The sequence below is a fragment of the Trachurus trachurus genome, assembly GCF_905171665.1.
Source record: "Trachurus trachurus genome assembly, chromosome: 14".
Lineage (NCBI taxonomy): Eukaryota > Metazoa > Chordata > Actinopteri > Carangiformes > Carangidae > Trachurus > Trachurus trachurus.
Window position 1 is genome coordinate 14,571,404 of NC_139903.1, and position 27,941 is coordinate 14,599,344.

General features: G+C 42.1%; 3 protein-coding genes across 9 annotated transcripts in view; all 3 read left to right on the forward strand.

Annotated features, from left to right (window-relative positions):
* The first annotated feature begins 834 nt into the window (after nucleotides 1-834).
* On the forward strand, nucleotides 835-18,503 carry c2cd2l (c2cd2 like). Its single transcript, XM_083986661.1, has 15 exons — nucleotides 835-1,107; nucleotides 1,411-1,870; nucleotides 11,601-11,696; nucleotides 12,008-12,127; nucleotides 12,703-12,813; nucleotides 13,383-13,496; nucleotides 13,625-13,724; nucleotides 13,814-13,946; nucleotides 14,122-14,186; nucleotides 14,436-14,557; nucleotides 15,048-15,219; nucleotides 15,320-15,418; nucleotides 15,787-15,920; nucleotides 16,892-17,105; nucleotides 17,670-18,503. Exons 2-15 carry the CDS (start codon nucleotides 1,496-1,498, stop codon nucleotides 17,918-17,920), a joined length of 2,106 nt encoding a protein of 701 aa, XP_083842787.1. The 5' UTR covers nucleotides 835-1,107; nucleotides 1,411-1,495; the 3' UTR covers nucleotides 17,921-18,503.
* Nucleotides 18,504-20,509: 2,006 nt separating this feature from the next.
* h2ax (H2A.X variant histone) lies at nucleotides 20,510-21,123 on the forward strand. The gene has a single exon (XM_083986676.1). The coding sequence runs from the start codon at nucleotides 20,563-20,565 to the stop codon at nucleotides 20,989-20,991; it is 429 nt and encodes a 142-aa protein (XP_083842802.1). The 5' UTR covers nucleotides 20,510-20,562; the 3' UTR covers nucleotides 20,992-21,123.
* Nucleotides 21,124-24,251: 3,128 nt separating this feature from the next.
* LOC310997072 (pleckstrin homology-like domain family B member 1) overlaps nucleotides 24,252-27,941 on the forward strand; it is a 30,060-nt gene continuing 26,370 nt past the window's right edge. For 6 of the 7 annotated variants that reach the window (XM_083986647.1, XM_083986653.1, XM_083986655.1 and 3 more), the window contains exon 1: nucleotides 27,668-27,818. In XM_083986647.1, the coding sequence (XP_083842773.1) occupies nucleotides 27,816-27,818 (3 nt within the window). In that variant the 5' untranslated portion in view covers nucleotides 27,668-27,815. Of the gene's footprint in view, nucleotides 24,384-27,667; nucleotides 27,819-27,941 lie in introns of those variants that run through there. The other variant, XM_083986649.1, reaches the window with a different exon arrangement.

The following is a 27,941-nucleotide window of genomic DNA, read 5'->3' on the forward strand; positions in this document are numbered from 1 at the left end:
GGTCGGAAAAACACGAGTGGGTTGCCTGGAACGCTACAAAGTCGTAAGTTGTGACTTGAAGCTGTAATTTACGATTTCAAAAGCCTGCCTGGAACGCAGCATTAGCGAAAACGACCGGATCACTCACTTCTGCTTTAAATCATCCGGATGAAATATGGAAAATATATGCAAAGAAAAAAAAACCGATATGCAATAGGATTTATGGCTAAATGAACAAAATCTTATTATCAAATTAGCTATGAAGAAATTATAATTTAATTAATTTGAAAATGTATCCCCCATTTTTTTTCAAGCTGTCTTGTCTCAGAAATATTTCCTAAGACCCTGAAATGATTCATAGCCTATTATTTACAATTATCAATATCATTTTAGGAGTGCTACAGTGTAAAATAAATTAAATAAGTCACCATTAAAAATTTTGTATATGAAGTTTAAATCAAATGTCAATTTATTATAACAATGTTTTAAACTTGTATTATGAGGGGCCTATACACACAACCTAACAGAAGATTATGTAGCAATGCAGGACCTGGTTGATGAGTGGTGAATATGACCAGAGACGTTGAAGGACTTTGATATGACCAAGTAATAAAATAGCCATAATCCAGATGACACACAGGGTTGCTGTCTGTTTCCTCTTCCTTGGTTGGCAATAATTAAGCCTTATTCAGAGACTACTCAACTGTTTTATATGTTGTGCTTTTATTTTGAAGGCTGTGCTTTTCACTTCCTTGTTGTCGTTGCTCTGGTGGTTTGTCCCCTGCAGCGCCACCTGCAGGCCACGGCTGCTCTTTGTCAAATCATTGTGGAGACGTGAGAGAGGTAGGAGGGCACAACCAGCGGAGATTTTAAACCCACTGCAGCCCGTAATGCACCAACAGAGAGCGGACAGCCTGTCCCGGAGTCGATAGGTGACAGCGGCCGGAGATCAGCACAAACATCTCTGATGACTCGGAGCTTGGACAAACACACATTAATTATTGTTGATCGCAGCGCTGCATACATCGCCATGAGGACAGCTTCGTGTCACCGATGCCGTGCTTTCGATTCCCAGCAGCAGCAGCAGCAGCAGCAGCAGCCTGCAGCCCGGAGGGTCTGAGTCAAACGGTACGTGTGCAGGTTCATCATAGGAGTGTTGTCCTTTAACCTGCGTTGCATCGTCCTCCTCCTTGTTTATGCATGGTTCATACTTAGGTTTTCTGCGTAACAGCAACGCAGTGCTCAGTGCATGGGCTCCAGCTTCTCACACACACTCACACACACACACACGCACAAGCAGTGTGTTAGTGTGACCTAAAACAAGGAGGTAATAGGCTCCATCTGTGCGGCTCCCCTGTGTGTGTGCTCTGGGGTATCCCTCAGCTCCCCTTCAATGAACCCAAGTGACTGACTGTTTGCTGCCACTCACAGGGTAAAAGGAGCCGATCTACTCTGCCTGACAAGTCCTGAAATTTCCCTCCTGACCTGATGATATGAGAGGCTCCAGGAGGCGGTGATGGAGCTCCAGGACTTGGGCTGGCTGTGTCTGGTGGGTCTCTTCCTTGCCTCCCTGCTCATTGTGCTGGGATGGCTTTTCCAGTACTTGAAGACTGTGCTGCGGCTTTGGAGGGCCAAGAAGACCATCAAGCAGGTCGGTGCAGGAGGAGGAGGACCAGCCTGGCAGCAGCTCTCTTTCAAGCAGCCCCAACAGAGCCAGGCTGGAGGTGTGTGGGGCTTCCTGGTCAAGCTTCGCTCAGGCTGGGATGGACGACACACGTCTGAGGCCGGGGTCAGAGGCTTGTTGACCTCTCTGTTCTCCTTCAAGTCCTTCAGGGAGCACTGGCAGAGAACCTGGGTGAAAGCTCTGAATGAACAAGCCTGCAGACATGGGGTGAGTTGTTGATTTGACATCTTTAAGCCGTTGAATATGAGGAGGAGGTGTAGCACAAATCATATGTCAAGGAGCCAAGGAGAACGTATGGCATTGTGTAGAGGAGCTGCATGCCTAAGGTTACTCCATGAAGCAGAGGCATTAATAGTTAAGCAAGGGCAGGTGGTGTGCCCATGTGCGCTGGAAGTGTGTGTAGGCAGGGAGGTAGAGGTGTGGGAGTTGGAGTGTCTCTAATCGGTAAGAGGATGGGGGGCAGAGCCTTGCGTAACAGCTCTGAATCAATGCACATAAGAGCGGAGAGGCAAGACCAGTCAGCATAGCCACAGTACGAACACCCACACCTCGTAAAAATAGTCTGATACCCCCGCCTGTGGGGGAAATGGATGCGTTTGATCGCAGTGGGAAGAGGTAAAATGAGTGTTGTTCCTCCAGAGTAGAACGGTTCTCTCACTTTTAATGCAGCTCATAACCTTTACTGTCCTTATTGTTAAGTTAAAGCACTGCTAGTGCTAAATGTTGGATTCACTGTGGTCGGTGCTCCATGACACAGTTGGTGGTCCGGCACATGTGAGAGGATAAAGGTGGTTTCTTTGATGTGTGTGTGAATCAAAGTCACAGTCAGAATTTTTCCCTTTGAGCACTGGAAGAGGAGATGGATCCTCAACCCCCCCCCCACACAGAAACTGATAAAAAAAATAAGTGTGCGTGTTAAGCGAGAGAGTGTTTAAAGGGGGTCAGATCAATCCACGGCACTCAATTCTGATTCACAAGGGTCACCTCACCTTAATGGATTGAAAGTTTCCCCTCAGATGTTCAAGAAAACACTGAGAAGAAATGTTCATTGACTAATAATCCCGCCCACGAGTGCTCCCATTAAGATGGCCTGCTCTCCCTGCTTTCCCTGCATCCTTCACCAGCTCTTCCTTGACTCAACATTTATGTTATAGTCCATGTTATAAACTGTTTTTCTTGTCTGTACACAACATCTATTTGCACATCTGCCCATCCTGGGTGAGGGATCCCTCCTCTGTTGCTCACCCTGAGGTTTCTCACGTTTTTGCCCCCGTTAAGACTTTTCTTGAATAGTTTGTCCTCAGTTTATGTGAGGGTCTAAGAGCAGAGGATGTTGTTATGATGCTAATATGTAAAGCCCTCTGAGACAAGCTGTTGTAAAAATGGACAAATAAACCTGTCTTACCTTGCCTAATAGTGGTAGTGCTGTTTTTGGATATTGGTTTAAAAAATACACTTGGAGTTTTGCCCAAAGGTGCAATTTAAGAAGTCAGTATTTTAGCACCCAGACTAGAAAGAGGTCCAACTTAGAAACCAGTACATGATTTCAGCCCACTCAAAAATCAATAGCAGTTATCAAACGATTGAAAATGCACTGACCAACTGATTGATTTTTTATTTAACCTTTATTTTGACAGGGTAGATCCATTGAGAGCTTAGTAAAAGACTGGTTTTTGATTATGTTTTTGAGCTAGTCTGATGTTCAATCTTCCAACAGGAAACTGAACCTCACATTAAAGCTCCAGTAAAAAAAACAAACTCCTCCCATTTATCAAAGTTCATTTATATTGCATTACGATGATATGATTATTTTATGAAATTATACTGTTCAATAATCAACTCTGTTAAGCTATTACCAGCTTTAATGTTATACCAATGTAACTACCTGCTGGATACTGAGCTTCATATTTAGCGTACGAACATGAGAGTAGCATTGACCTTCTCTGCTAACGCTCAGAACGATGGCAAGAAGCTACATGTGCATTTCCAAAATGTCACAACTCACATTATTATTTCAAAGTCTGACAACTTATGTGTTGGTCTTTGGGGCTTGAATATGAAGAGGACAGTGTGTACCTTGAGAAGGCTACATGTGTATGCTGTAATGTACATTATACACACTGTGCTGTGACTCCATGTGACTCCTTCATCCATTTTCTCTGCATTCTCCTCCCCACGCTGTTAAGTTTCGTATGCAGCACTTGGCCAGAAGAGTTTGCATCTGTTTTTCATCAAAGTGTTAAAATAAAAACCTTTTTTTTTCATGCCGGTATAACGAGAGGGCTCAGTATTGCTGTGGAAGTGCTTCTCTTTAATAAACTCTGGTAAATGGTGGGTGTGAGTCAACTTAGTTATCGTACAATGGCCTAATTAGTTCGTCCATAGTGACCTTTGTTGCTCTCAGTTACTAAGGAACTCCACAACACTGGAGTGAACCTGTGGTGAACTTTGGAGCGTTAAGTGAGAAAATGAAACCGTGTTGTGTGTCTTTTTTTAAGAGGATGTTGCTATGGTTATTTTTTGAAGTACCTTCACCATTTGCTGCCGGTTGTGATTTGTTTCATTTACGATGACTCTGTAACCTTTAGACTTCTGAAGTGCTCTCAGAACCGAGGGGAGGAATATGAAAGTAGTAATGAAGTAGGGACAAGGCTTTTACCCTGCAGTGATAAGGTATATGATGTTTATTCTACGATAAGTCCCCAGACTGCTTAAATTTATCAGTGGTGGAGGAGACAGAGTCAAGCTGTCCCTGTCTATCTGTGCATGTAGTCTTTAGTTTGTGAACTCAGAGTGCGAGCCAAAACTTCCTGATCTCACTCATCACAATAAAATAACTGCATGTCACTGTGTGCAGAGCAATCAGTTAGTCTAAGTGTGTCTAGGGTGTATGCAAATCACTTGTAAGATTACTAATGATACTTTGAACATGACACTGAGAAAACAAATTACAATCATGCCTTAAATACCTGGAGGATTTTTTATCTTGGAGCCAGCGTGACACAGTGATTGATGATATGGACCTTGTCTTGTAACTCAAAGGTCACATGCCTGGGTTTCATACCGCCCTTTTAACATGATATAAATCAAATCTGAAAGTATTTGTTTACTCCCCTACGTGCTCATTGTTCAGTTATAATAACCAGCAACCCTGGTCCTTTTGTCTGCACTGTTTAGATTAAGAGCTGTGACTCACGTCGTGTTTTTTTTCCTACGTATTCCCTGAAATCCAGAGTGGAAAACCTGCTGTGGTCTGTGGACGTATGCTGAGTAATAGCCACAAACCAGTCACTTTGCGTACTTTGCCCCTCTCATACAGAAAGCACCTGCCACCTGCCAGGCATGTTGCCGTGGCCACCTCTAAAACAAAAGGCCTGCTGCCCTAGAGTACGCTCCTGAAGACTCACGTTCTCCTCTTGACTTGCTTTTCATGATAATGTTTCTAGATTAGACAAAACAAGAGCTTTCCCAGAGGAGCATGGCACCATGAAGATACGGCGTCGGTGTCATCATAGCAGGGGATTAGCATGCAAATCCTTCATTGCATTAACCTAAGTACTTCTCCGACATTTAAGATGGATGCTGACAGAAGTCTTTAAATAATTATGTTGAGATTCATCCAAATAAAGGCAAGTTGAATGAGCTGGGGAGGAAATGTTGCAGCAATAAACAGGACTCAGCAAAACCTTGTCCTCTGCAGGGTTCATTCAGTTTTTCCTGAAGCAACACAGCAGCTTTGTGCAAAACTCATTATAATGAAGAATCATATCTGTGCATTGTAGCAGCGATTCCGATCCCAAAACTGATAAAAGTGTACGTATCCATCTGTGTCCTGGAATCATTATATAACTCTAAACTGATTAGTCAGCTGATGTCAGCTGGAAATGATTTTGCTAATCACTTAATAGTATGAAAAATGTCCTGGTAAAAAAATGCAATTTGACATTGACTCACTCCAGCATTCAAACTATTTTCTGACCTTTTATAAACAAAATTATTAATTAATTATAAAGAATTAAGGAACACTCTGACATTTCGGGAAATGTGCTTATTTGTTTTCTTCCCAGCTACAGTGATCAATCAGTTAGCGTAGCTTAGCATAAAGACCTGAAACAGAAGTTAACAGCAAGCCTGGCTCTGTCCAAAGCTAAAAGCAATGTGCCCACCAGTATCTTGAAAGCTCAGTGTTTTACATGTTATACGTTGCTTGTTTAATCTGTGCAAATGCCACAGTGTAAAAACAACAGATTGTTGTTTTACAGGGGGTTATGTGCTGCACTATTTTTGGCTGGGAGCAAGGACTTCCTGAAGTCTCGTCATGATGTTGTGAAGCAACCAGCAGAGACTCCATCAGAGTTATATCTATCTCATCTAATGACAGCTAATGTTGAGCTATTCCTTTAATCAAGAAAATATAATTGTCATGCAGCGCTATTAGTGAAACTTGGGGAGATCTAGCCCTGATTATGTTTATTTCCATCATCCATAAATAAATGAATAAATTAACATGCCATTTTAAAACTGCGGCCCATTAAATGATTCTGCATCAAGTCCCTGAAGTTCAGTTGAGCTATTACACACAGAGAGCGTGCAACCTTTCTGGTTTTAGTGCTGCATTTAAATAAGTCAGATCCACCAGTGTATTCTAGGGGTGTGAAATGTGACCATACCAAGAGGAGGTAGCCTATAAACTGTGTAACTTAATCACTGATTTAGCTCCAAGGCAGTGGATAAAACCTTTTATAAAGTCTTTTGAAAGTTCAGCACTTTCTCTATGTTCGCAAATTACAGGTGAAAAGAACTCACACAGTATGCAGACCGCTGTAGCCGTCTAGCTTAGCTTATTCCCACATAATGGTTTTTGATACAGTTGCTGGTAAGATCATTGTGGAACATGATATCCTTTTCAGGACATGGATTTTCTGCTTGACCAACAAATGCAATTTCATTCAGCAGGACAGAGTGTTTTAAGTCAGTGTGCTCAGCTGTGCACAGTAATATGGATGGACATTATGGCAACTTCATTAGCAAGTTCAAAAGGAAGGTTTTTGAAAAATGTCTATTTAAGCACTATTACACTTAGGTGTAATGCAAAAAAGCAGATCTGAGTATGAGATATCATATTCATTAGTGGGTCACTGTAACTTTGATTCACACAAGTCTGCCGTCTCACTGATTTGAGTGTTGTCCAAATACTGTGTCCTTGTAGCAAAACCCTCCATCCCAGAGGAAGGCCTGACTCAGATCTCTGAAATCCAGTATTCAAACCTACAGGATGAGACAGACATTGAGGAAGGAATAGGAAAAGGAAACACTATAACACATGCAAAGATGCTGCCAGGTCTATAGTTACATTGGTGCTGCAGAGATGTTCAGTCGAGTGTGTACGAGCTCATCAAACAAAGCATTATGCGAGGAGATAATGTTACTGACAGTGGCTCATACTGCTTCTCCCTTGAAGATATTTAGTCAAGAGGTTTGGTTTCCTGTCTCTAAGATATAGATAAGAGAAGACAACTGCGACCCCAGGGTGAGGAGCTGAGTGTTTGAGCACTGGCCCTGTGCTGCAGCTGGGCTCTGTTGAGTTTGAAAGATACGTCAAGTCTATCTCCAGTCGACAAATGTTGATTTATAGGTTTCTGAAGAAGACACCCTCCCTCACACACACACACACACACACACACACACACACACACACACACACACACACACACACACACACACACACACACACACACACACACACACACACACACACACACACACACACACACAAACACACACACACTCTCACTCTTCCTGTGTCACTGTAATCCAGGGATTTGGCCGGAGGCTTCATTGCAGCTGGTTATATGTGGCGATGTCAACAGAAGGACATCCTCTCACTGCAGAAACACACACATACGTGTGTCAATCAACCTTCAATCAAGAATGATAAGGACTCAGTTGTTCATGTCCAATTGTGTATATGAGAGAAATAAGAGACGTGTGAATATGTTCAGAAAGAGATAAAGCTGCCTGAACAGCACACTGGACTGTTTGGTCTTCCTCCTGCACCTTTGGACAGTAATCCCATGATTCAACTTGTTTCATCATGACTCAGTTGTTTATCCAGAGAAAATGTCTGTCTGCTCAAGTATTACTGCGGGAGCCTCTGGCTATAATCTTGCCTTGGCAGAGTGAACTTGATATGGAGCTATTCAGATGTCTCGGACTGGATTAGTTTGTGGAGGAGGCTTGAAGGGCCGGACTGGTTGATCGCTTGGACCTGCAAGATCATAAAAGCATCGTCGGACTGCGTGTGCATCTGCAGCTGACAGATGATGTCAAGACATCGTCACGGGGTTCAGTGGGAGGAGGAGGAGGAGGAGGGCTAATGGAGCTCACGAGTGTGCATCTGCAGGGAAGGAAGCTCCCCGTCCATTCAAGATCTGCAATTATAAAGAGCCTGGTGATTAGCATGAGGCCACAGTTCACTTCTTCCCTCTCTGACTGTGAGCTGCCGGTAGATAATTAATGCCCACGATTATGCTCAAGTAGATTTCTTCTTAACGACAGGGGATGTTAAGCACTCAGCATTCATTTGCTTTGATAGCACAGGAAGCAAAACTTTTTATCCCTCAGTCACAAATGTCACAAACAATTTTACAGCCACGGCAAAAATAAATCACATTATATTATTAAAATTCTACTGTGGCAGACATTGATCTCCAACTAGGCTGCTCCTTCGATTTAGTTTTTAAAATTAGGCACACATAATGCATTTTTGTTATTATTACACTGTGTTAGAATAGAGTGTTAAGTGAAGCTGGGTCAGAAATGCTTAAGATGGAAGTCCTTGCTGTCTTTTTCCATTATGCATTTCATAGATTAGGCTAAATAGTTTCATGTTTAACTTGTGCATCATTTCTTAAAACACTAGTAAATATCAAATTGGAAATATAAAAATAAAGTTAAATTCATATAACTACTCTACTAATAAATACTAGCTATTTATATTTAGCAAACTGTGATTAATGGCTGAGGTATTTGATAATTTTCAACAACTGATAGACTAAAAGCTATGCTAGCAGTAGAGAGAGGCTAAGTGCTAGCAGCTAGAATTCCACTCATAATTTATTGATCCATAGCATGTAATTATTACTTTTAGTTAAGTGTATTAGCATGCTAACATTTGCTTATTTTGTTAGCAGTTGTAACATTGTTTTCAATTTGTGTATTTAGGCAAAATGTTTTCCTTTCATACAATTTTAACTGATCTTAAATATTTCATTATCCCCAAGCATTGGATTATGTTGTTGTTCAGTAAAAGTAAACTACATCAGAAATGCCTTGTCTTCTCCACAAAGTTTATCCCCTGGTGTCGCATGAATTTCAGATACGTATAACTAAAAGAAAAGACAGGAGAGGAAGATGAGGGTCAACAAAAGCCACAGGGGGAGTGTATTTCTGGTTGACCCACATGCTTTTCAGAGGAGTTCAGCTAGTCGGACCCAAAGGGGATGACGCTGACAAACCTGAAGTGACACCGTGGATGTCCTCAGGAGCTGTCTCCTTCCCAGAAATACCCTCCACACATACACTCAGTTGAACAGCGGTGGTTCACAAGGACAAATCTGTAGTTATGCTGCTAGTGTTGCCCTGTCCGTGACAAAATGAGCTCTGCGGTCTCTGCCAGGAGGATAGACAACACCACAGTGCACCAGATGGCTACCAATGAAGCCAATGGATGTGAAATGTCTAAGCAAACTCCCTGTGAAGGAGCAGAAAACCGCAAACATATGACGGTTTAAATATCCCGTGCTTCACTGAAAAAGATGAAAAGAGTCAGAATTGTTGAATATTTTGCAGCCTTACATTTTCATGGCCATGTTAGACCTCAATATTGAGTGATGGCTGTTGCTGCGTTCAGGACAAGCTTTCAAGCGTGTATCCTTCAAAATGTTCAACAAGCATTGTGATGAACCCTGAAAACACACAATGCTGGAATTGTAGTTCAGCCCAGAGAATGATTATTTACAGAAAATTATATCAACACCCCCTGGCAGAAACAACAAAGACTGGAGATCTGATGACGCAACCCCCTCTCAGCCATGCAAAGACTTTGACTGACACAATTTGGCAAGTTTGTGCTGCTGTGTGTCCTAAAGTGATTTGCAAAAATGTAGCGTTGTCAGTTTCTTTTTGTCATGGATTAGTATGTTGACATTAAAAAAAAACGCACACGCATCTAGGCAATCACTTGTTATAAATTGACGTCTTGGGGGATTTTAGATTTGATACTGGGAGGTAACCAGTGGCATAGGAGTTAAGACAGATATCAAATAATTGAACTTTTATTGTCAGTGATATAATAATTTCCTCTCTTCTTTCATGCCAAATTAATCTAATAAATGTAAAATGCCAAAAAATGTAAAATGATTTTGTTCTCACTGTACATACTTTTGCAGAATACAAAGAGAAACATTGAATCTGCTCAAAATATTTTTTGCTGGCTCATAATTAGACCAGTTAATTACATAGATGCCAGTGGTGTTTGAATGCAGTGGTGTAAACCTTTAGTAACACACAGTGAGAATCCTGTGAGTAAATGTTCATCCTAAAGCCGCTCAATCTGCAGTACATCACATCATATTTGTTCTGCGCTTTGAAAGTAACGAGCGGCCGGGTGACTGAGCAGTTTTAGAGGCTCCAGTCAGCCGAAGTAAACACACCCGGCCGGTTGTACGCTGTAGTCATGTGACTGCAGGGTTTGGTCCAGGGAAACTACGTAAGCTTGCAGCATCGCAGTTGGCTTCCTGCCCTCCTTCTGGCTGAAACACTGACACACACACACACATAGGGACACACACCACAAACTTCGTTATATCATCCTCCCACCTCTGCCCCGCCTCCACTGTTGTGTTGGGTAGAGATTGGACCTGGACCTCTGACTGTATATAGACTTGGACCCAGAGGAACATATGCCCTGACAATAGGGGATTTGTTTTCTCTCTCTTGCGTCTCCTGAGCTAGTTAAAGCTGTCCAGTGTAACAGATCCTCTGGCACACACACACACATACACACACACACAGTGATACTGGGCCACTGGTGTTTCCACAATCATGGTGAATCTTTTCCTGCAACTGAGATGATAATTAATCTTGTTCGAAATGTTTTTTTTTTTTTTTTTTCAATCTTCTGCCTTCCTGTAGCATGACAAAAGCATTGGCTGATACGGTCTTTATGATGGATGCTGCTGTGAGGTCTGAGCAGCCTGAAACGGTTGCAGTGTGACAAAAGGGGATTTGCAACTTTTTTATTATAAGAAACGCTCATATTAAATTGAATATACTCTCCACCACCCTTTGGTCAAACATATGTTGTAATTTTTTTTGCCAGTATCTTCAGGCGTTATTCATTTGAGTGCACAAATCCTCAGAGCTGCCTGGGCTTGAATTACATTTGTGCTTTGCCATGCGTAGAAAATACAGTAATTATTACGGCATCTTAAAGAGTCTGTAATTGATTTCTGATAATTTATTGACTTTTCACCTGTAAACTGTAGCAGAGAAAGAAATATGACTTTAATATTCTTCTTTTTTTAATCACAAATTTTGTACACAGGGAAGTGTTATTTTGATTTTTTTTAGGGATGTATGGAATCAGTATTGTGTGAAAGTGATCGTCTAATAACTCAGAGCAAAGATCAGTGACGTTCTTTGATGTCTGATACAAAACATGCTTAAAATTCATGAGGTCCATCATCGATTTGCATGTTAGTTAGGGTTCAGCAGCTTTTTCATTGAACTAACATCTTTAAGGACTATGACTAACTGCTTACCGGCTTCATTAAAGGCTTTATCTATGCAGTACAAAATCTTTTATGTCATCACCAAGTTGTCTCTTGTGTAATATTCAGGACATTTGTTCTCTTCCCCTCTCTCTCTCTGCCAGAGCTCCATCCAGATCACTTTTGACAGCAGTCTCCAGTTAACTGCTGCTGCTGCAATAGACAGTGTGACCTGCACTGACCAATCAGCGCACCGAATGGTAAGTAAATCTTTGTGGTCCGCGTTCAATACAGCTGCAATAACGGAGGGATTAACATCTAAAGCTGGCATCTTTAGTCAGTGAATTTTAATTGGAGCAATGCATGACAAAAAAATTCTGGGTCAAGTGAGATGCAGATGATGACACAGATTTTAATAGTCCACAAGATGGTTTGATGGTTTGTCTGTTACTAATGAGCAAAACTTGCTCTTTCAAAAAAACATGCTAAAACATTTATGTGTGTCCTGTTTAGTGTTTTTTTTTTTTTTTTTTTTTTTTTCATTTTTGTCAATCTGCTTTTTATTTTACAGGTTTTACACTGTAACTGTAGGGTGGACACAGTGACATTTCCTGTGACGGTCACCCAGCAGTCACACGCTGCTGTTTCCATGGACACCTATCAGATCACTATAGCACCTATGGTGACAAAGGTACAAAAGCTCACCACCTGGATTTTAGCAATTTGCACATTTGAGGGCAGGCCCCCTGAAACAAATGAGAATGTCAGAGCAGCATTTGCATTGATATTCAAATGTTCAAATTTACACTAAAATCGCTTATAGCCCCGCCATCACTGTCAATGTCATTAAATGTGGAACTTGAATAACCTCTGTGTTGTTCCAGTTGCTGCAACAGTATTTTCCAAAACCAAGAACCTGTTTCTCATAAATCACGTTGCTTCCTGTCTCAGACATGTGATTGTTTTCTCCCGCACTTCACTGAAGAGGGTTTTTATGTTCAAATTGATTTTCCATGAGCACTCCTTTCACCAACTAGTTTTGTAGGAAAAATGTCCTTATGCACTGAAGACAAGCGTTTTGTTGTTTTTTAAAGTAAGTAAAGGCTGGTCATCCTCCAAATGTGACATTGTGCAAAATCATCAGAATAAAGATTGATTTAAGAATGCTACACATTTAATCCTTTCTGTATTACTTTGTAATCTATTGTAATTGCGAATCTGTTCACCTGCTTTTCCAACTTTGCTCACCCTTTTTGTCTCCATCAGGTGTTGGTGTGTTTGGAGGAGATGGAGGACGAGGGTCTGCTGATGTCCTGGACTCTTTCCAAGCAGCCGTCGTTTTCTCTGACTGTGTCTCCGTGCAAGCTGCAGAGACAGGTGACACAACGTCTAACCGTGGAACCACTACATCCACACGGACATTCAAAAAAAGGAAATGCACGTAATGCAAATGTTCCCGTGACTGCGTTCAAGCTTTTTGGTCACATTCTTTTCATAAATCTCAGTCATCATGTAATGCTTTGCATGTGAGTCACAACCCTATTAAAAGTCATTATGAGTCACAGAGGAAATGCCGTTCTTGTTGTTACATAAATGTGCAACAAAGCCAATACAATTAGGAGAAAAAAACAAACAAATACTGAACATGTGAAATTGTTTTCACCACTGAAAAACAAACCCCATGGATACTCACTGAATCTTAGAAGATCAGAGAAATCTATACTGTTATTTTTATCACCAAGAAAATCTAAGATATGATTCAGTCCCATAGGGGCAATGTTTTTGAACAAACTAAATGGCTTTTAGAGTAAAACAACAGTAAACCACCACTTTCTATTTGTTCCTTGTAGATGTTGTTGGATAGAATCAGGCACAAAATGTATTAAAAGCCCCACTTTGTGTCCGTATTTATTAGAGAATAACCAGTTGCTTCTTTTTCTTCTCAGGGCACCGAGGCTGAGGCAGACCTGACCATGATTAAGGAGATGATAGAGGACACTCTGTTCAGCACTCAGCCAGCCATGGTCCTCAACCTCAAGACCTGTGTGTCCAGTCCTTCGGTGAGAATAAATTGTTTAGGTTTCCTGACATAAATACATTGTTATGAGTGGATGTTGTGCTGTAGGTCCTGTGCTTCAGCTGGTTTTGCTATTGAGATCTGCAACATTTTTTTTCTAAATGCTCCCAGGCCCCCATGGACCGTCTGTCAGTGGGACTGAACTCTGTATCCCAGAGTGTCTTGGTGCGGCAGCTACAGCTCCGGCAGCTCAGGGCGACCTTAAGTAAAGGTCAGATTTTTTCCGTTGGCGTCAGATCATGTCCGTTGAGCTTCCTGCTGATTGCCGAGGTCTCACTGCGTCGCTGTGTGTGTCTGCAGGTCAGCGGTCTAGACCAGAGGAGCTGTGTTGTGTCCTGAGCCTTGACCAGCCCTGCACGGAGAGGACCACCCGCTTCCTGTCTGTGCCCAGCAACTCCAACGCCCCACTGGAATGGAGTGAAGAAATGACTCTGTAAGACAACATCTGTGACGTCAAGCTGCTGATAAAGACTTGTAATTGTGTACATTTTATTCCAGAACGACAGGAAAATCTTGGCTGAGAGAAAAAAGTCACATTATTCAGTGTCATTTTTTGCATGTTGGAGTTTCTCTGTAACTCTAACACAGCTGTTTTCTCTGTGATGAAGGGAGCTGGGCCCAGAAACCAAAGAGCTGAGAGTCAGGCTTCTGGAGCGGAAAGGCAAAAGAGAACGTAAGGCATTGCTCGATAACAATTTACGATTGGCTGCTGTTCAGGATCATGATCAGCAGGATTTTACTTAAGCAAAATCATCAATGCTTAAAACGCAGCGCTGGCAGTCTCGCCGTAACACTCATTGTTAGCAATTTAAGATGTATAAAATGTCAGTATATGCTCCCGCGGGGCCTTCCCTGCTACGTGTTAAATGGGTTTTCAGACTGTTTCTACAAATATGTGACGACTTTCCTTTTTCTTGGGTAGAATTCCTGCCTGGTCACGCATCCATCGCCTTGGATCCCCAGTGCAAAGTTCCCACTGGACAACATATACTGTCAATAGGCCCGGGTCACGGCTTGGCACCACACGCTACTATCACAACAGAAGTGAGTGACAATATCAAGCATCACTGCAAAATGATAGAAAACTGTTGCAAAACCATCCTCGTGCTTTAAAGTGTACAGTTACATCACAGTTTATCATCTAACACCAAGCAAGCTGGAAGAAAACAAAGACTCACAACAAAAGGAGAGGGAGAGTTGTGTAACAGCTGATGCAGTCCATTGTCTCGCCTGTAATAGCTCACTCAGATCTCCTCTGACCTTTTCAGCAACCAACTTGTGGCTTTTCTTTTCTTCTTTCAATCTACTCCTTTCTTCAAGGAGGTCAGAAGCATCTTTGTAGTGTCACATTTTATGTTGGTACATTACCTGTTGTTCTCTAACAAAAGATTCAATAATACCAAACAAGAGATGAGATAGCATCTCCGGTGTTGTACGTGTTGTACCTGCTGGTTAGTTATCTCAAATTGTGAATTGACTACCTCCCCTACTAATGTAGGAGTATCTGACTCCGTTTGTTGTTTGTTTCTTCCAGCTGCTGTATGTGGAAACAGACGAGCCTCGCGGCATCCACAATGCTTTGCCACTTCGTTCCTCACTCACCCCCACCAAGAAGGTCGACGTGGACCGGACCATCATGCCGGATGGAACCATCGTCACCACGGTCACCACCGTCCAGTCCCGACCTAAACTGGAACGCAGTCCAGGTAAAGTCACAGAGTGAAGGACAGTGATGTCGTATATATTGCTTTATAAAACGATGTTGTGATACTGTGATATATGATTTATGATGATGATGCCCTTCAGGTGATTCGCCTCTGCGTTCGCCGTCCAAAGTGGAGGTGACGGAGAACAAACCCATCATCCTGTCTGACGGCAGAGGCAACACCAGCCCCAACTCCAGCAGTGAGTGCTCTAGACTGAAAGGCCAAGGCATTGTTTTACATAACAGATGCAAAGCAGGATAAGCAACAAGCAGTGGTGTAATACGAGATGAGAGAAATGCACTTTTCAGTATGTGTCATGCACTCTCTCTCTCTGCAGGTGAACCTTAATCCTTAACAGCTTTACATAGAGACGCCACTTCCTTACATGAAGCAAAGTACAAAAAACGTCAGAGAAACACAACAGAAAATATTGAATACATTGATAACATTCTTATAGAACAGTATGTTTAATATTTGATAGACAAATGTGTATTTGACTAGTATATTGAGTATATTGCAGTGTACCAGCGTAGTGCTGATTTACATATTTATGTTTTTGTTGCTCAGAGAGCAGCCGCCTCTCTAATGGCCTGGATCCTGTTGCAGAGACTGCCATCCGCCAGCTGACAGAGTCTGCATCCAAGGTAGCGCGCAAGACGCCAACAAAAAGGAGCACACTGATCATCTCGGGCGTGTCAAAGGTCAGAGGATGGATTTTGTGTCACAGGAAGCGGCCGTTCACCTTTTAAGATGAATAGTACAGTGTATTTTTAAAGGTAGATTAAAGAATAAGAAGAAGCAATTCACATTTATCTATCACTTCTTTATTGCCAATGTGCGAAGAGGTTTTAACGTAACATAAAACGTGAGATCTTCCATGGCCTCTCTCATTTACTAACAGTGTAACTTAAGTTGCCTCATCTATCAGTCAACCACATTCAGTCTTGTGTATTCTACGTCACTGTTCTGGCCGATGTCTCTGACGCTTAATGCTTGCTTGCACAGCTACCTCCAGAGTGTGAGCATGTGTGTGACCCCCAGCAACTGGATACTCAGTGCATTTCATTAATGGCCACTGGTGGTATTACTATCAAGGTTTTTTTGAACGTTACAAATAGTACATTTACATGAAACTGCTTGAAAACTCAATTTGCAGAATTTGCGCACCTATCCAAATGATGTGAGTGTTTTGCACAGCAATTTCTGCAAGTGAAAATAATATATATTATTTATTTGTTTTTTTGTCTTCACTTCGAGTAAATGAGTCACTAATGAACAAAACCTACTGATCTGAAATACAACATAGAACCAGGCGAAATGAGTGTGATCTCATTTTAGTGCACAGTAGCAACCCCCCTGTTGGACCACAGTGTAGCCAAATGAGAGTCGTCTGACCTAATTTCTGCCCTAAACCCTGTAGAAATGTAGAATGAAACCTCACACAATCGTCACTAAAATGTGCAGGTGTCACAAGGCTGAAATTGTAAAAATGCACACTTGAAAAAATAATTGCCATACCATTTTGAGTTAATCTTCAGCAGCGTTTTTAGGTTAAGATTAGTAGTTACACACTTCACTGCATCCCTCCTCCTGTGTCCTATATAACCCCTTAATTAATTGTGCCAGCATTTTCAAAGGAGCCTAAATTGACTCAGTGTGTCACACCCCTTAGGTTCCACTCTCGGAGGACGACTGTGCATTATCGAGCGGCTACGCTGCAGCCATGGATGCAGCCATGCATGGCAACCATTTCGGAGCGGGACATCACCAGGACCCTGATGAAACGACACCCTCCGATGTGTCGGAGCGTCCGTCTGTGGACGATGTGGAGTCGGACACTGGCTCCACTGGTGCCTTGGAAACCCGCAGCCTCAAGGACCACAAAGGTAACAATGTACTGGTCCAGACACTAAAAGATTCAGTTTCCCCTAACACTATTCAGTTAAGTCTTTTTTGCTAATTCGTTAACACAGTATTCAGCAATATTCAGATTATGTTTTTTTGCAAGATGTTTGATTGCAAATTGTTCCTACTCTCACAGTTGCAGCAAATATTAAAGAGTTGATTTAGATTCCTCTGTCCTTTCTACACCGGATGGGGGTTTATTTTCATTTTCATAAGTCACTGCAGTAAAGTGTGTTTGTTTCACATGCAAACAAATCTTTTATATAGCCTTACATAACATCAAAACAATGACTTAACAGGGCATATACTGTAACACCAGCGATCCTAAAGGTTTGCTGCTGCCCTCTGGAGGCCATGCTGTAACATACACCCACCAGATGAAAGTGGTATTGAATGGATTAGTGCTCAATTCAATTTGATTATCAATTTAATAAGGGAGCGTATTGATGAAATCAGTTGATTAATTCTTAAAATTACTTGTTGGATGATTGGGTAGTGTCATTCTACAAGCTCCTAATGTCCCTCTGTCTGTCTGCCTCCTGCAGTGGGCTTTCTACAGAGCGGGACTAAGCTGCTGTTCCGCAGGAGACATCGAGAGAAGGAGTCCTGCCTCAGCCAGTCCCACGAAGACATCTCTAATATGGGCAATAACTTTGCTGCTGCTGCAGCCAGCAGCCGTAAAAAGTCTGGCAGCTTCTCCCGTCGTCTCATCAAACGCTTTTCTTTCCGCTCATCGGGCAAATCAAAAGGCAAAGGCACAGCTACCAATGGAGGAGCGAGCTCAGTGGATAAGTGATTATCATTGGGTTTGGGTAGGACATGGGCCATCCTGGTTTAATGGGATTGAACCAAAGTCTCTGTTGATACTGTCAGAAGAACAACTACTCCTTAAGTCCAGTCTGTGACAGGTTGAACACCCCAGGCGGGTGATCACTTGTGCATGTTGCAAAGAGGATACCTCTGGCAGGACTTTCCTCTGGAGACAAATTATTGCACCTTCAGGACAGAAGTCATATTTGATCACATCACTGAGGTTTAACTGTGATTATGAAATCTGTTTTTTTAAAGGAGAAATCTGCTGCTCAGTGAGTAGAAGGGAATAACTACAATGAAAAGCCGTGTGTCCTGTTTGAACACAAACCACAGTGGGAGTGTTTGTGCTGGTGGAAATGCTCTTAAACTACAGTGATTTAAAATACCAGTACAAAAATTGTAATTATTGGTTGCACTTTTGACTTAAGTTTTTTTTAACAGCACATGTAAAGTTCCTGGGTTGTATAATGGTAATTTATTATTATGTGGTTCTCATGAAACAAGTGCTATTTATTTTACTCCCAAAAAAAGTGAGTCATCATAGTTGCATTATATACTATAAACTAGAGACAAGCTGTGTTTTTCCATGAAAATGTAATTTCACATAGTTTAAGTGGGTTAAGAAGCATCATTTGTAATCTAGCTGTAATGTCCATCCATAATTGCTTATACATACATTGGTTTTTAGAAAGTTGCTCAATGTTGTATCTTATATAAGAAGCATAAAAGATAATATATTTACTGTACTTTTTATTTTATAAAGGTACTTTCTGTGGATTTTTAATTTGAGGTTTAGCTCATAAATGCATTTGAGTTTGCTTATGAAACTTCAACCAGCCAGGCTCTCTAGAGGACTACTCATGCGGGGAAATTATTTTCATTTTTTTTATATTATGACTATAAAAAAAAAAGAAACGAATGATCAGGTCCTGCTTTCCTTGCATCTCCTGTTGGCTTAAAGAAGTGAAAAGTTAAAAAGACTTTGACACTTATATGGACATTTTATTATTGCAATAACTCATTACTGTGCAGCAAGATTGCATACGGTTAAAGCTCTCATGTGATTCGCTTGTAATTAAAACCTATCCTGTACCATCTACTGTAGGTGCATTATCATATTGTATTTCTTTTTAAACAAATTTAAGTTAGAAATGACGAGTAACACTATTGCAACAGTGCCGCAGTTTTTAGAGGTCTTAAGGAAGAGTTAAGAGGTGTTCTGCTGTGAGCAACAAGTTTATCAAAGTTTATGACATGTTGATGGGTGGAGTGGACGCACTCAGGGCTAGAATCGAAATTACTGCACCAACTAGAGATATGAGGAAACCGCTTCACCCTCAGAGGCATAACCAGTGTGTGAAAATGTATATACAGTTTTGGCTAATTGTGTTTTGTCAGAGAAAATGAAAAATCTTTTAACCGACTGCATTTATTATGGAACTTTAAAAACCAAATGAAATCATTTTGATTTTCTCTTCATGTTTTATTTGCAACAATAGAATTAAAAGCCGTAAAAAAAAGAAAAAGAAAAAGAAAAAGAAAAAAAAAGGGATCATAATCATGGAGCCAATGCTGTCAAAAGGACTCTAATGGACACAAATTCAACAAATTCGAAATGCTGAAGAAATGAACAAAGCCACTTCATCATCAAAAGGCACATTGTGTGGCTGGAATGTGAAACAGGAAGAGGCTGCAAATTTGAGATGTGTAATTTCTGTTGTTATATTTAAAATGTTTAATTTATTTCAAATAAATTATTTTTGAAAGCTCACTTGGTTTCTACCCTAGACTGTCTGTTCCTGACTTTTGCAAGCATTATTCTTGAGTTACAGCATTGCAGTTGCAAATTTCAGTCACCATCAGGCCCACATGGTTTAAAATCAGTATGTAGATGTAAATAGACAGATTTTCTGAGTGCCTGATATTAATTTCACATAAGAATAGAAAATGCAAATGCAACAAGAAAGCTTTTAACAGGATTTTAGATGGTCTTTGAGTATTTCAGAGGTTTCCAGTGGCTGCACTAGAGGCTGCAGTGAATGTAAGGAAAACATACCACAAGTTACCCTCCCCCACTTTCCAAGGAAATGACTTCAAGAGCAAAACAAATCAAGTCAACTAAGGTGGGTGAGGGTCCTGTTTAAAATATGGACAGAGAGGAAGAGACGCCACAGTCCGAGACTTTGAAAACCCTGGGTGAAGCTCATCATTGTCATATAAAACATTTAGATCATTTTGCGAATTTGATCTTTAAAACCATTCATTCTCATATATTCTTTGACTTTATCACTTTCACTGTTTTTTTTTTTTGTGAACGAACGCGCTAAAAACTTTAAAGCTGGAGGGAAGCTGTTGGATTGGTCTCTCTTACGCCCCCCTTCACACACGTGACAACAAGCAGCCGTGACAGCCAATCGCCTTCGTTGCTTCAGTAAGACCTATCGTGATTGGTCAGGCTTTCACTTCCCTTCGACCCCTCACAGCCAATCGCGTTCGAGCAGTTTCACTCCAACAGCCAATCGCGTCTGAGGGCGGGACCTCGCCGGGGGTTTATATCCAGGTCGTGCTGCATTCCCCCTATCATTACAGGATTCTGTTTTGAAAACGCAAAACCTACAACCAACGATGTCTGGAAGAGGAAAGACCGGAGCCAAGGCCCGCGCTAAGGCCAAGACCCGCAGCTCCCGCGCCGGGCTGCAGTTCCCCGTGGGCCGTGTCCACCGTCTCCTCCGCAAGGGAAACTACGCCGAGAGGGTGGGCGCCGGGGCCCCCGTGTACCTGGCCGCCGTGCTGGAGTACCTCACCGCTGAGATCCTGGAGCTGGCCGGCAACGCCGCCAGGGACAACAAGAAGACCCGTATCATCCCCCGCCACCTGCAGCTGGCCGTCCGCAACGACGAGGAGCTGAACAAGCTGCTCGGCGGAGTCACCATCGCCCAGGGCGGCGTGCTGCCCAACATCCAGGCCGTCCTGCTGCCCAAGAAGACCGGGCAGTCCGCGCCGAGCTCCGGCAAGGCGGGAAAGAAGGCCTCATCTCAGTCTCAAGAGTATTAGCTCGTCGGCTAATAACTTTACACCCAAAGGCCCTTTTAAGGGCCACCCACTCCTCATCGAAAGAGCAACTCGTCCTGATAAAAGCTGTCTTGTTTCGCATGTTTTCTCGCCCTCTCTCTTTTTTTATTTAATAAATGCCTGTTTCATACAAAAACAAAACAATGGTTACCATTCGTTGTGCTGTCTGAGGTTAAATGCTAATTTCATTTCACATATTCACTCACTAGCTGCTGAGTTTGTGTTCAGCTTCAGTAGGCCATGAGTCCCTGGAAAATGTGACTTTCAGTTTCTTTCAATGAAGTAGCAGTTAAGTAGGCTAATGTTAGCGCTGCTCATTGTGCACTGCAGGCCGAAACTATGCATGGTATGTGAACATCATGGCCCCCAGTCAGTAACGAGCCAGATCCTGCAACACGACCTGCAGACTGCTGATAATGTGGTCTTTTCTAGCATGACTGTGCACATCTGTGCAGCTAACGGGGAGGTGAGTTCATCAGTGTGTATCAGATGATGTGGATATTAAATCCCACAGTGCAGGACGGTGTAAGTGCACGCTGCAATCATGGAGATAGTTCAGGCACGCTGGGGTCTTTTTCCTACTCGAACCCAAGGTGGTTGCCATTTTATGTGCAACTGGCTTCTGTCTTGAAGACGTGGTTTTAGCTAAACTAGAGATGTTAGGTGGGTCATTCCCATTTGAGTCCTCTACAAGCTTCAACCAAGCCAGAAACACAACTGTGGGTTTATGTAAACTGCATTAATTATAGGTATCTAGATTCAGATAATGACAAGCTGAGTGCATGTTAATACATAAAGCTGCAGCAGGTGGTGTTGCATCCCACCTCAAAGGGTTTATACAACAGCTGCCTCGAAGTCAAAAGTGCCCCGAGTTTGTGCCACTTTGTGGTAAAAGTCTGCAGTAAACAAACTAACGGTTCTTTCTGCTTGAGGCTCCAGGTGTTTCCTTTTTACATGTGAGGGGGAAAAAAACAAGTGCAGCTGTTTTACCATAATGAGCACAATCACATCTGAGCAAATGTATGTGTCAATAATACAACAGGTGTGTCAGGGATATGTAACAATATAAGGCCTATATCATATCACCCAGATCTACACTATAGGTGCCAGAAAGGCAGGGCATTTATTCAAAGAAAACTGGTTTTGTGAAATGACTGACAGGCCATCAGCTTACAGCAGCACAGAGCTGGTACATGAGCTTTTTCTGCTGGTGCAGTGAGATTACCGTTTGTGCTGTAAGGAGATTTAGGTTGAAGACAGAAAGGTATGTGGTCTAATTATACAGGGATCAGAATCACTGATTAAACGTCAGTGCTACAAATAAACCACATCTCAGTCATGTAGCCTACAGTGCACAAAAGACATGTCATGGCTCTTTGCTGATACTTTGCCAGGTAGCTACACAACTCTGGACTTGAATCAAAACCAAAAAGTGAAAAATTAAGTGATACAGCATGGTATTGGGAAAGTGCAATGCACCAGTGATACTGAGGTTGTTTCAGATATATCCAGTCCTCATTATAAGAATCCATTTTTGTTTCTGTAAAATATCTGTTTTGATACAGCTTTAGGGCTATTTTGCCAAATAGAATAAATATAGTGCATCTTATATCACAGCCATGTGTAGCAGAAACATGCCAGGGCTGCCATGGTGATTGTGTTGTTGGGCTGCACCTCACTGACTTTGCCACCAGGTGTCAGCTGCTTCATCATTGAAACACCAGGGTATGTGTGTTATGTGTTTCTGTGAGTTTCCATCAACAACCGAAGACAGTTCACAGCACATATTGTTGCAGCTGATGTTCAGCTAGTCTCACCATAGTCTAAGAGGGTCATTGAAAGGTTTTCAGCTAAGAAAAGGAACTAGAAAATGTCTTGCACAAATGTTTGAGAGTGCCACAGGGGGCACTTCAATGTGATCTCTGTCAAGCAAGCTCACAACCTCAGCATCAGGAGCCACACACTGACTGCACAGACAGATAATTGTGCTAAAAAACACCACAAACAGCCAAGATGTTCCTAATAATCTGATTTAAAGTAGGCTACCATTAATCAACACATGGAGCTGGAGGTCAGTAATGCCACTGAGCTTGCATTGGGAGGCTGGGGGTTTGAATCCCACTCAGGGATAGGAGCTATGTTGTGAATGTGAATGCCCTGTTTCAAAGGAAGAAGAAAAAAGTATTATTATTTACTGTGGCCAGACTTTGCCTCCGCATGGCCTTTGCCTGGCCTCAGAGAGCCAGAGACACGTGGCCTTGGGCTCGGCCATCTGCATTTTCAGTTATAACCCTCCTCATTTGTCAGGTACAGCAATGATATTCCTGAACCATCAATATTTAGTGCAATGGTGTTCTTCACCTCCCACAGATCATGGTTCAATTAGGATAATTCACTTGTTTTTCATGAAAAAACACGTTTAAACTGTTTTTATGTAGTTGGGAAAGACCAAATACAGTTTCATTCACTCATGGCAACAATCACTATCAAACAGTGAAATATTAAAGGACTGATGAGCCGTCAGACTTGACAAGTGTAGTATTGCCTAGTAAAGATGTAGTGAGTTTATGTTAACTGTGGTGCAGGCTGCTTGTTTTCTCATCAGATCCCAGACGTGCAGTAAAACTCACCCATTACCTTTGACCAGAGAAGAGCACACAGATATTTCTGTCTGCTTTGACTGTTTTATTGGTGGCAAAAGCAGCATGACGCACCGAGTTTGAGCTGAGCCCAGCACAGGCTGAACCAATTACTCGGTCCCTGACAACGTGTCCCGCACCAACAGCCAGGCTAAAAATTCCAGCCTGAGAGGAAAAACTTGAGTGTTCATTGGCTGTGATAACTATAATTTCCTGATTGGCACTTTGTCAAAGGCTCTAAATTTACCACTGTGCCCGCTCTCAGCTGTCTGTGACAAACTAAAGCAAACACAGAGATATTCAGCTTTTGTTTTATATGGTATGCTGAAATGTAAACTCACAAAAAATGCTGCACCTGTGCCAAAAGAAAGTTGGCTCTGTCCCTCTCTAATCCTCAATGAGTTTGAAGTGATCTCATCCCACCGACACTTTTTCCATGTTTTGTCTGCCCTTTGAGAATCACAGAGCGATACAGGAGCGTGGGTAGATTTAAATGAAGGAGAAAAAGGAATGATAAGTGGGGAGAGAAAGAGGGCTGGAAAGAGGGGTGGACCTTGGAGAAGGATGTATGTGGATATTTCACTTTCTGTGTAACAGCAATGAAGAAGTGACAGCAGATTTCCATCCTCCACAGGACAGGAGAAGTTTTTCTCATGAGAAGCTGAGGAGACGTCTCATCTGTGGTGGTTTTAATCTTTGGACTGACAGACAAGGGGATGCTCCTCGCCAGCTCGGGTAATGAGAAACAAAAATGTTTGCTTGATCGCCCCTGTGTGTGTGTGTGTGTGTGTGTGTGTGTGTGTGTGTGTGTGTGTGTGTGTGTGTGTGTGTGTGTGTGTGTGTGTGTTGCAGGGGGAGAGAGATGGAGATAATGGGGCTATTGTGGCAGTTTGGCATGGTGGTTCTCAGTCCAATATGACCCATTTATTCCTCATTTACTTTGCACTGTGTGTGTGTGTGTGTGTGTGTATGAGAGAGAGAGTTTATACATACCTTAAATATCATCGCTTTAATCATTTATCTTTATCTTTGAGCACACCCATTAATAACTTAAATATTACAGAGCAGTGGGAGCAGGTGCAAGTCATCTGGTTTCAGGGAGAGAGAGAGAGAGAGAGAGAGAGAGAGAGAGAGAGAGAGAGAGAGAGAGAGAGAGAGAGAGAGAGAGAGAGAGAGAGAGAGAGAGAAAGGGAGATTAGGGGTCAAACCCAGCCGGCTCTGTGAATGGAGACTTTTATATGTGTGTGAGATCAGGCTGCCTTCAGAGCTCATGCGTCTAGTAATGTACTTTGGAGGAATTACACACTGATGAAGTATTTCTCCTGACAGGAGTGTGAGGTGCACGTGAGCCTGGGTGAGTACATTTTCAGCATAACACTTCTAATATTATGTAGTGTTGCATGACAGGGGAAAGTATATCCAACACAAAGACTATGATGTGTTGTTGGTTGTTTTAATGTGGACATATGAATCTGTACAAAGGAAATGATGAGACATCTGTTTGGTGGGAGGCTCATAGGAATGGTTTTGGGAATATCATCAGCTTCCTGTTGTGCTCTCGTACTCATTCATGCTCGTCTGGGTTGATGCCTTATCAGAAGAAGAATTTGGCATCACGTTGCTTTCTGCGCTGTGCAATGAGAAGCTGTTATATCACAGTGGCCTGCATCTATCCTGGTCTGTGCAGCAGACGGTATTAATCTTTCTAGCTCATCTGTGAATCTGTCTTTTATCGCTCCTCCTGGGTATGAAGATGAGGGTATGTCTCGTCCCGAGTTGAGCCTATTCTTCCCAATCTGTATATACAACGCTACTCAAATGGTTATGATGAAGCTATAGGGTCAAGGTTCTAGGTCAAAGGTGATATTTTGGTCTGTCAGAATTGGCGGATGAGGCAGGATTTGTGCATGACCTGAGAGGAAGTGCTTCTCAGTTCAGTGCATGCAAGCCCATGTTAAGTAATGGTGAACTCAGATGAGGAAAAAAGGTGATCAAAACACCTTCACACATGTTCCTCAGGTGCATGAATTAAGCTGTTTTTTGGTCTCAAAGTGAGACAACACCTCCACAGTTGTTATTATCTTCTTGTCTGAACCCAGCAGAAACCTGCGCACATCTGCTCCACAGTTGTTTGAGACGACACACAGCAGTGTGTGACTGCAGGGCAGCAGAAACTGACCGGGCTGAACCGCTCACCACCAGACACATATTTCAAGAGCTGTCAGAAAACCTCACCCTGGTGTGATCAGTAAATACACACACTGAGGCTGCAGCTGGAAAACCCTCCAGTTGGTGAACGTTTATCATCCTCCCACAGAGCTCGTAACCCGTCCAATGCTGAGGCATCACTTACGACCTAAGTGCATGTACAGAGAAAATAAAGTCGCATGAAGTCATTATTAGCTGATCACAAACAGACCCTCACACTGAACGGTGATTCAACTGGATCATCTTATCAGCAAAACAATACCAAGATATTTTTTAATATTGATAACTGGAAAAAGCAAAATAAGAAACTTATTTTGATTAAACATTATTGGAACTTAATGTAATGGATGATTTGTGTTTTTTTTTTTTCATTTTTTACACGTTTTACCCATTCATGTAAATAACAAGGAAACATCTGACTAATTAATCAAATCTTTCATACTGCAACTGTAAAGTTCATGGGCCTTAAAGCTGATCAGCTTTATTTTGCTCCCCTCTGATTTTTCTTTTACTACATTTAGTCTTTTTGATGCTCCAAGTAATTGGAACTTGGACTCTTTTTGGGGTGTAAAAAGTCTTCACGCAGCATTTTGTCAAATCTCTGTGTCAATAAATGTGTAAATATTAATGTTAAGATTAGAGACTCGTAAAAAGCAACCTCCTTTCACACTTTCATACTGATTAACATGCCATAATCACAATACAAAGCTCAACTGTTTAATCATCTCATGACATATCATAGTTAATCAGCTAATACCATTCACCAAATTATTAGTGAATATTAGTAAGAATAAAGACTTTGCCTTAAATAATCCTTCATGTCTGCTACAGTGAATCAGCTGCTCCATAGACAGAGTGACTAATCCACACTCAGAAACACTGTTTAAAGGGCATCCCCTCAGCTGTACCTCAGCTGCACCTCGCTGAGGGCGCCTGACTCAGAGCATTAACCTCTCCGCAGACTCTGCTCGAAGCCCATCTGGTTACTTAGCTGCCTCTGTTTGTTTGTTTTTATTTTCCTTTGTGACTCATCATCTGCTTCATTTCCTCCATCTCTCCTCTCTGGCCTCAGACCATGGGAAAAGCCTTGAGAGATCAATAGTGGAGTCTTTTCTCCCACTCTCCTTCACTCTCCCTCCTCAGAGTGTCTCTGAGCCAAATCGTTCCTGTGGGACGCCTGAAGAGATTGCTCACGTGTTCGCTCACATCCTCTGGAACATAGTATTTCTCTATCCCATTATCACTGATGTGTCAAGCACAGTGGACACATTATAATCCACTGTGCTTAGTCATATTATCATAAATTGTTATTCAACAGTTTTCCAGGGTGGAAATTCCCTCTTTCCAGTCTGGTTGCATCAGTGGGATCAGAGCTTGGAGCAGGAAGTCAGAGGACATGAGGTCTTTTCCATCCCCTACTCCTACACCACGTGTTATTTCCTCCCTGGATCAGACTGTTAACACCTGCTTTATAGACAATGCTGAGGAGACTCACAGCATTGCGGGGTTGTGGTTTCCAGTCTCCTGTGATACTCTGGTGTGGTCCATCTGAGCTTTAAATCAATGGAAATCCTGTAGGACTGAGTGCATCTCAGGAGGATCTGAACTTTGACTCCTTAAACTGTTCAATGTTGCAGTGAAGAGATAAACTCATGGTTTTATTTTCCAAAAAGAGAAAAGGAAGTTAATGAAAAAAAAAACCCATGGGGCATTAAGTCAGAAGTAAGACCACATTTTGAGGGCAGTGCCACTCTCTGCTGCATGTTGGGGATGTAACTCTGCACCGGGATGGGGAGGAGAAGGGGTTGGGAGGAGGGAAATAGCAGAGGAACTCAGTGCGTGAATGAAAAAATCTAGGAGCAAGACATAAACAATAATGTGGACACTGCTCAGTGGATTAAACATCTTTAGACAAAGTCATGGATCTATCTGTTGTTTGGACTCTGTAAGAATAGAGAAATGGTAAGAGCTGCATGTCTGTTTGTAGGAAAACTGTTGGCTGTGTCTGGCAGCACTGTTGTTCTGCTCTTCTGCCTAATTTTATTTTGTCCTTTACACAATAACACCGTCTTTTATTTTGTCAAT

Bases quoted from the DNA above. Each gene is read 5' to 3' on its own strand.
- c2cd2l (XM_083986661.1), top strand. From the start codon at position 1,496: ATGGAGCTCCAGGACTTGGGCTGGCTGTGTCTGGTGGGTCTCTTCCTT. The intron at 11,697-12,007 runs GTAAGTAAATCT...TTTATTTTACAG, and splicing joins ACCAATCAGCGCACCGAATG to GTTTTACACTGTAACTGTAG. The intron at 17,106-17,669 runs GTAACAATGTAC...TGCCTCCTGCAG, and splicing joins CAGCCTCAAGGACCACAAAG to TGGGCTTTCTACAGAGCGGG.
- h2ax (XM_083986676.1), top strand. From the start codon at position 20,563: ATGTCTGGAAGAGGAAAGACCGGAGCCAAGGCCCGCGCTAAGGCCAAG.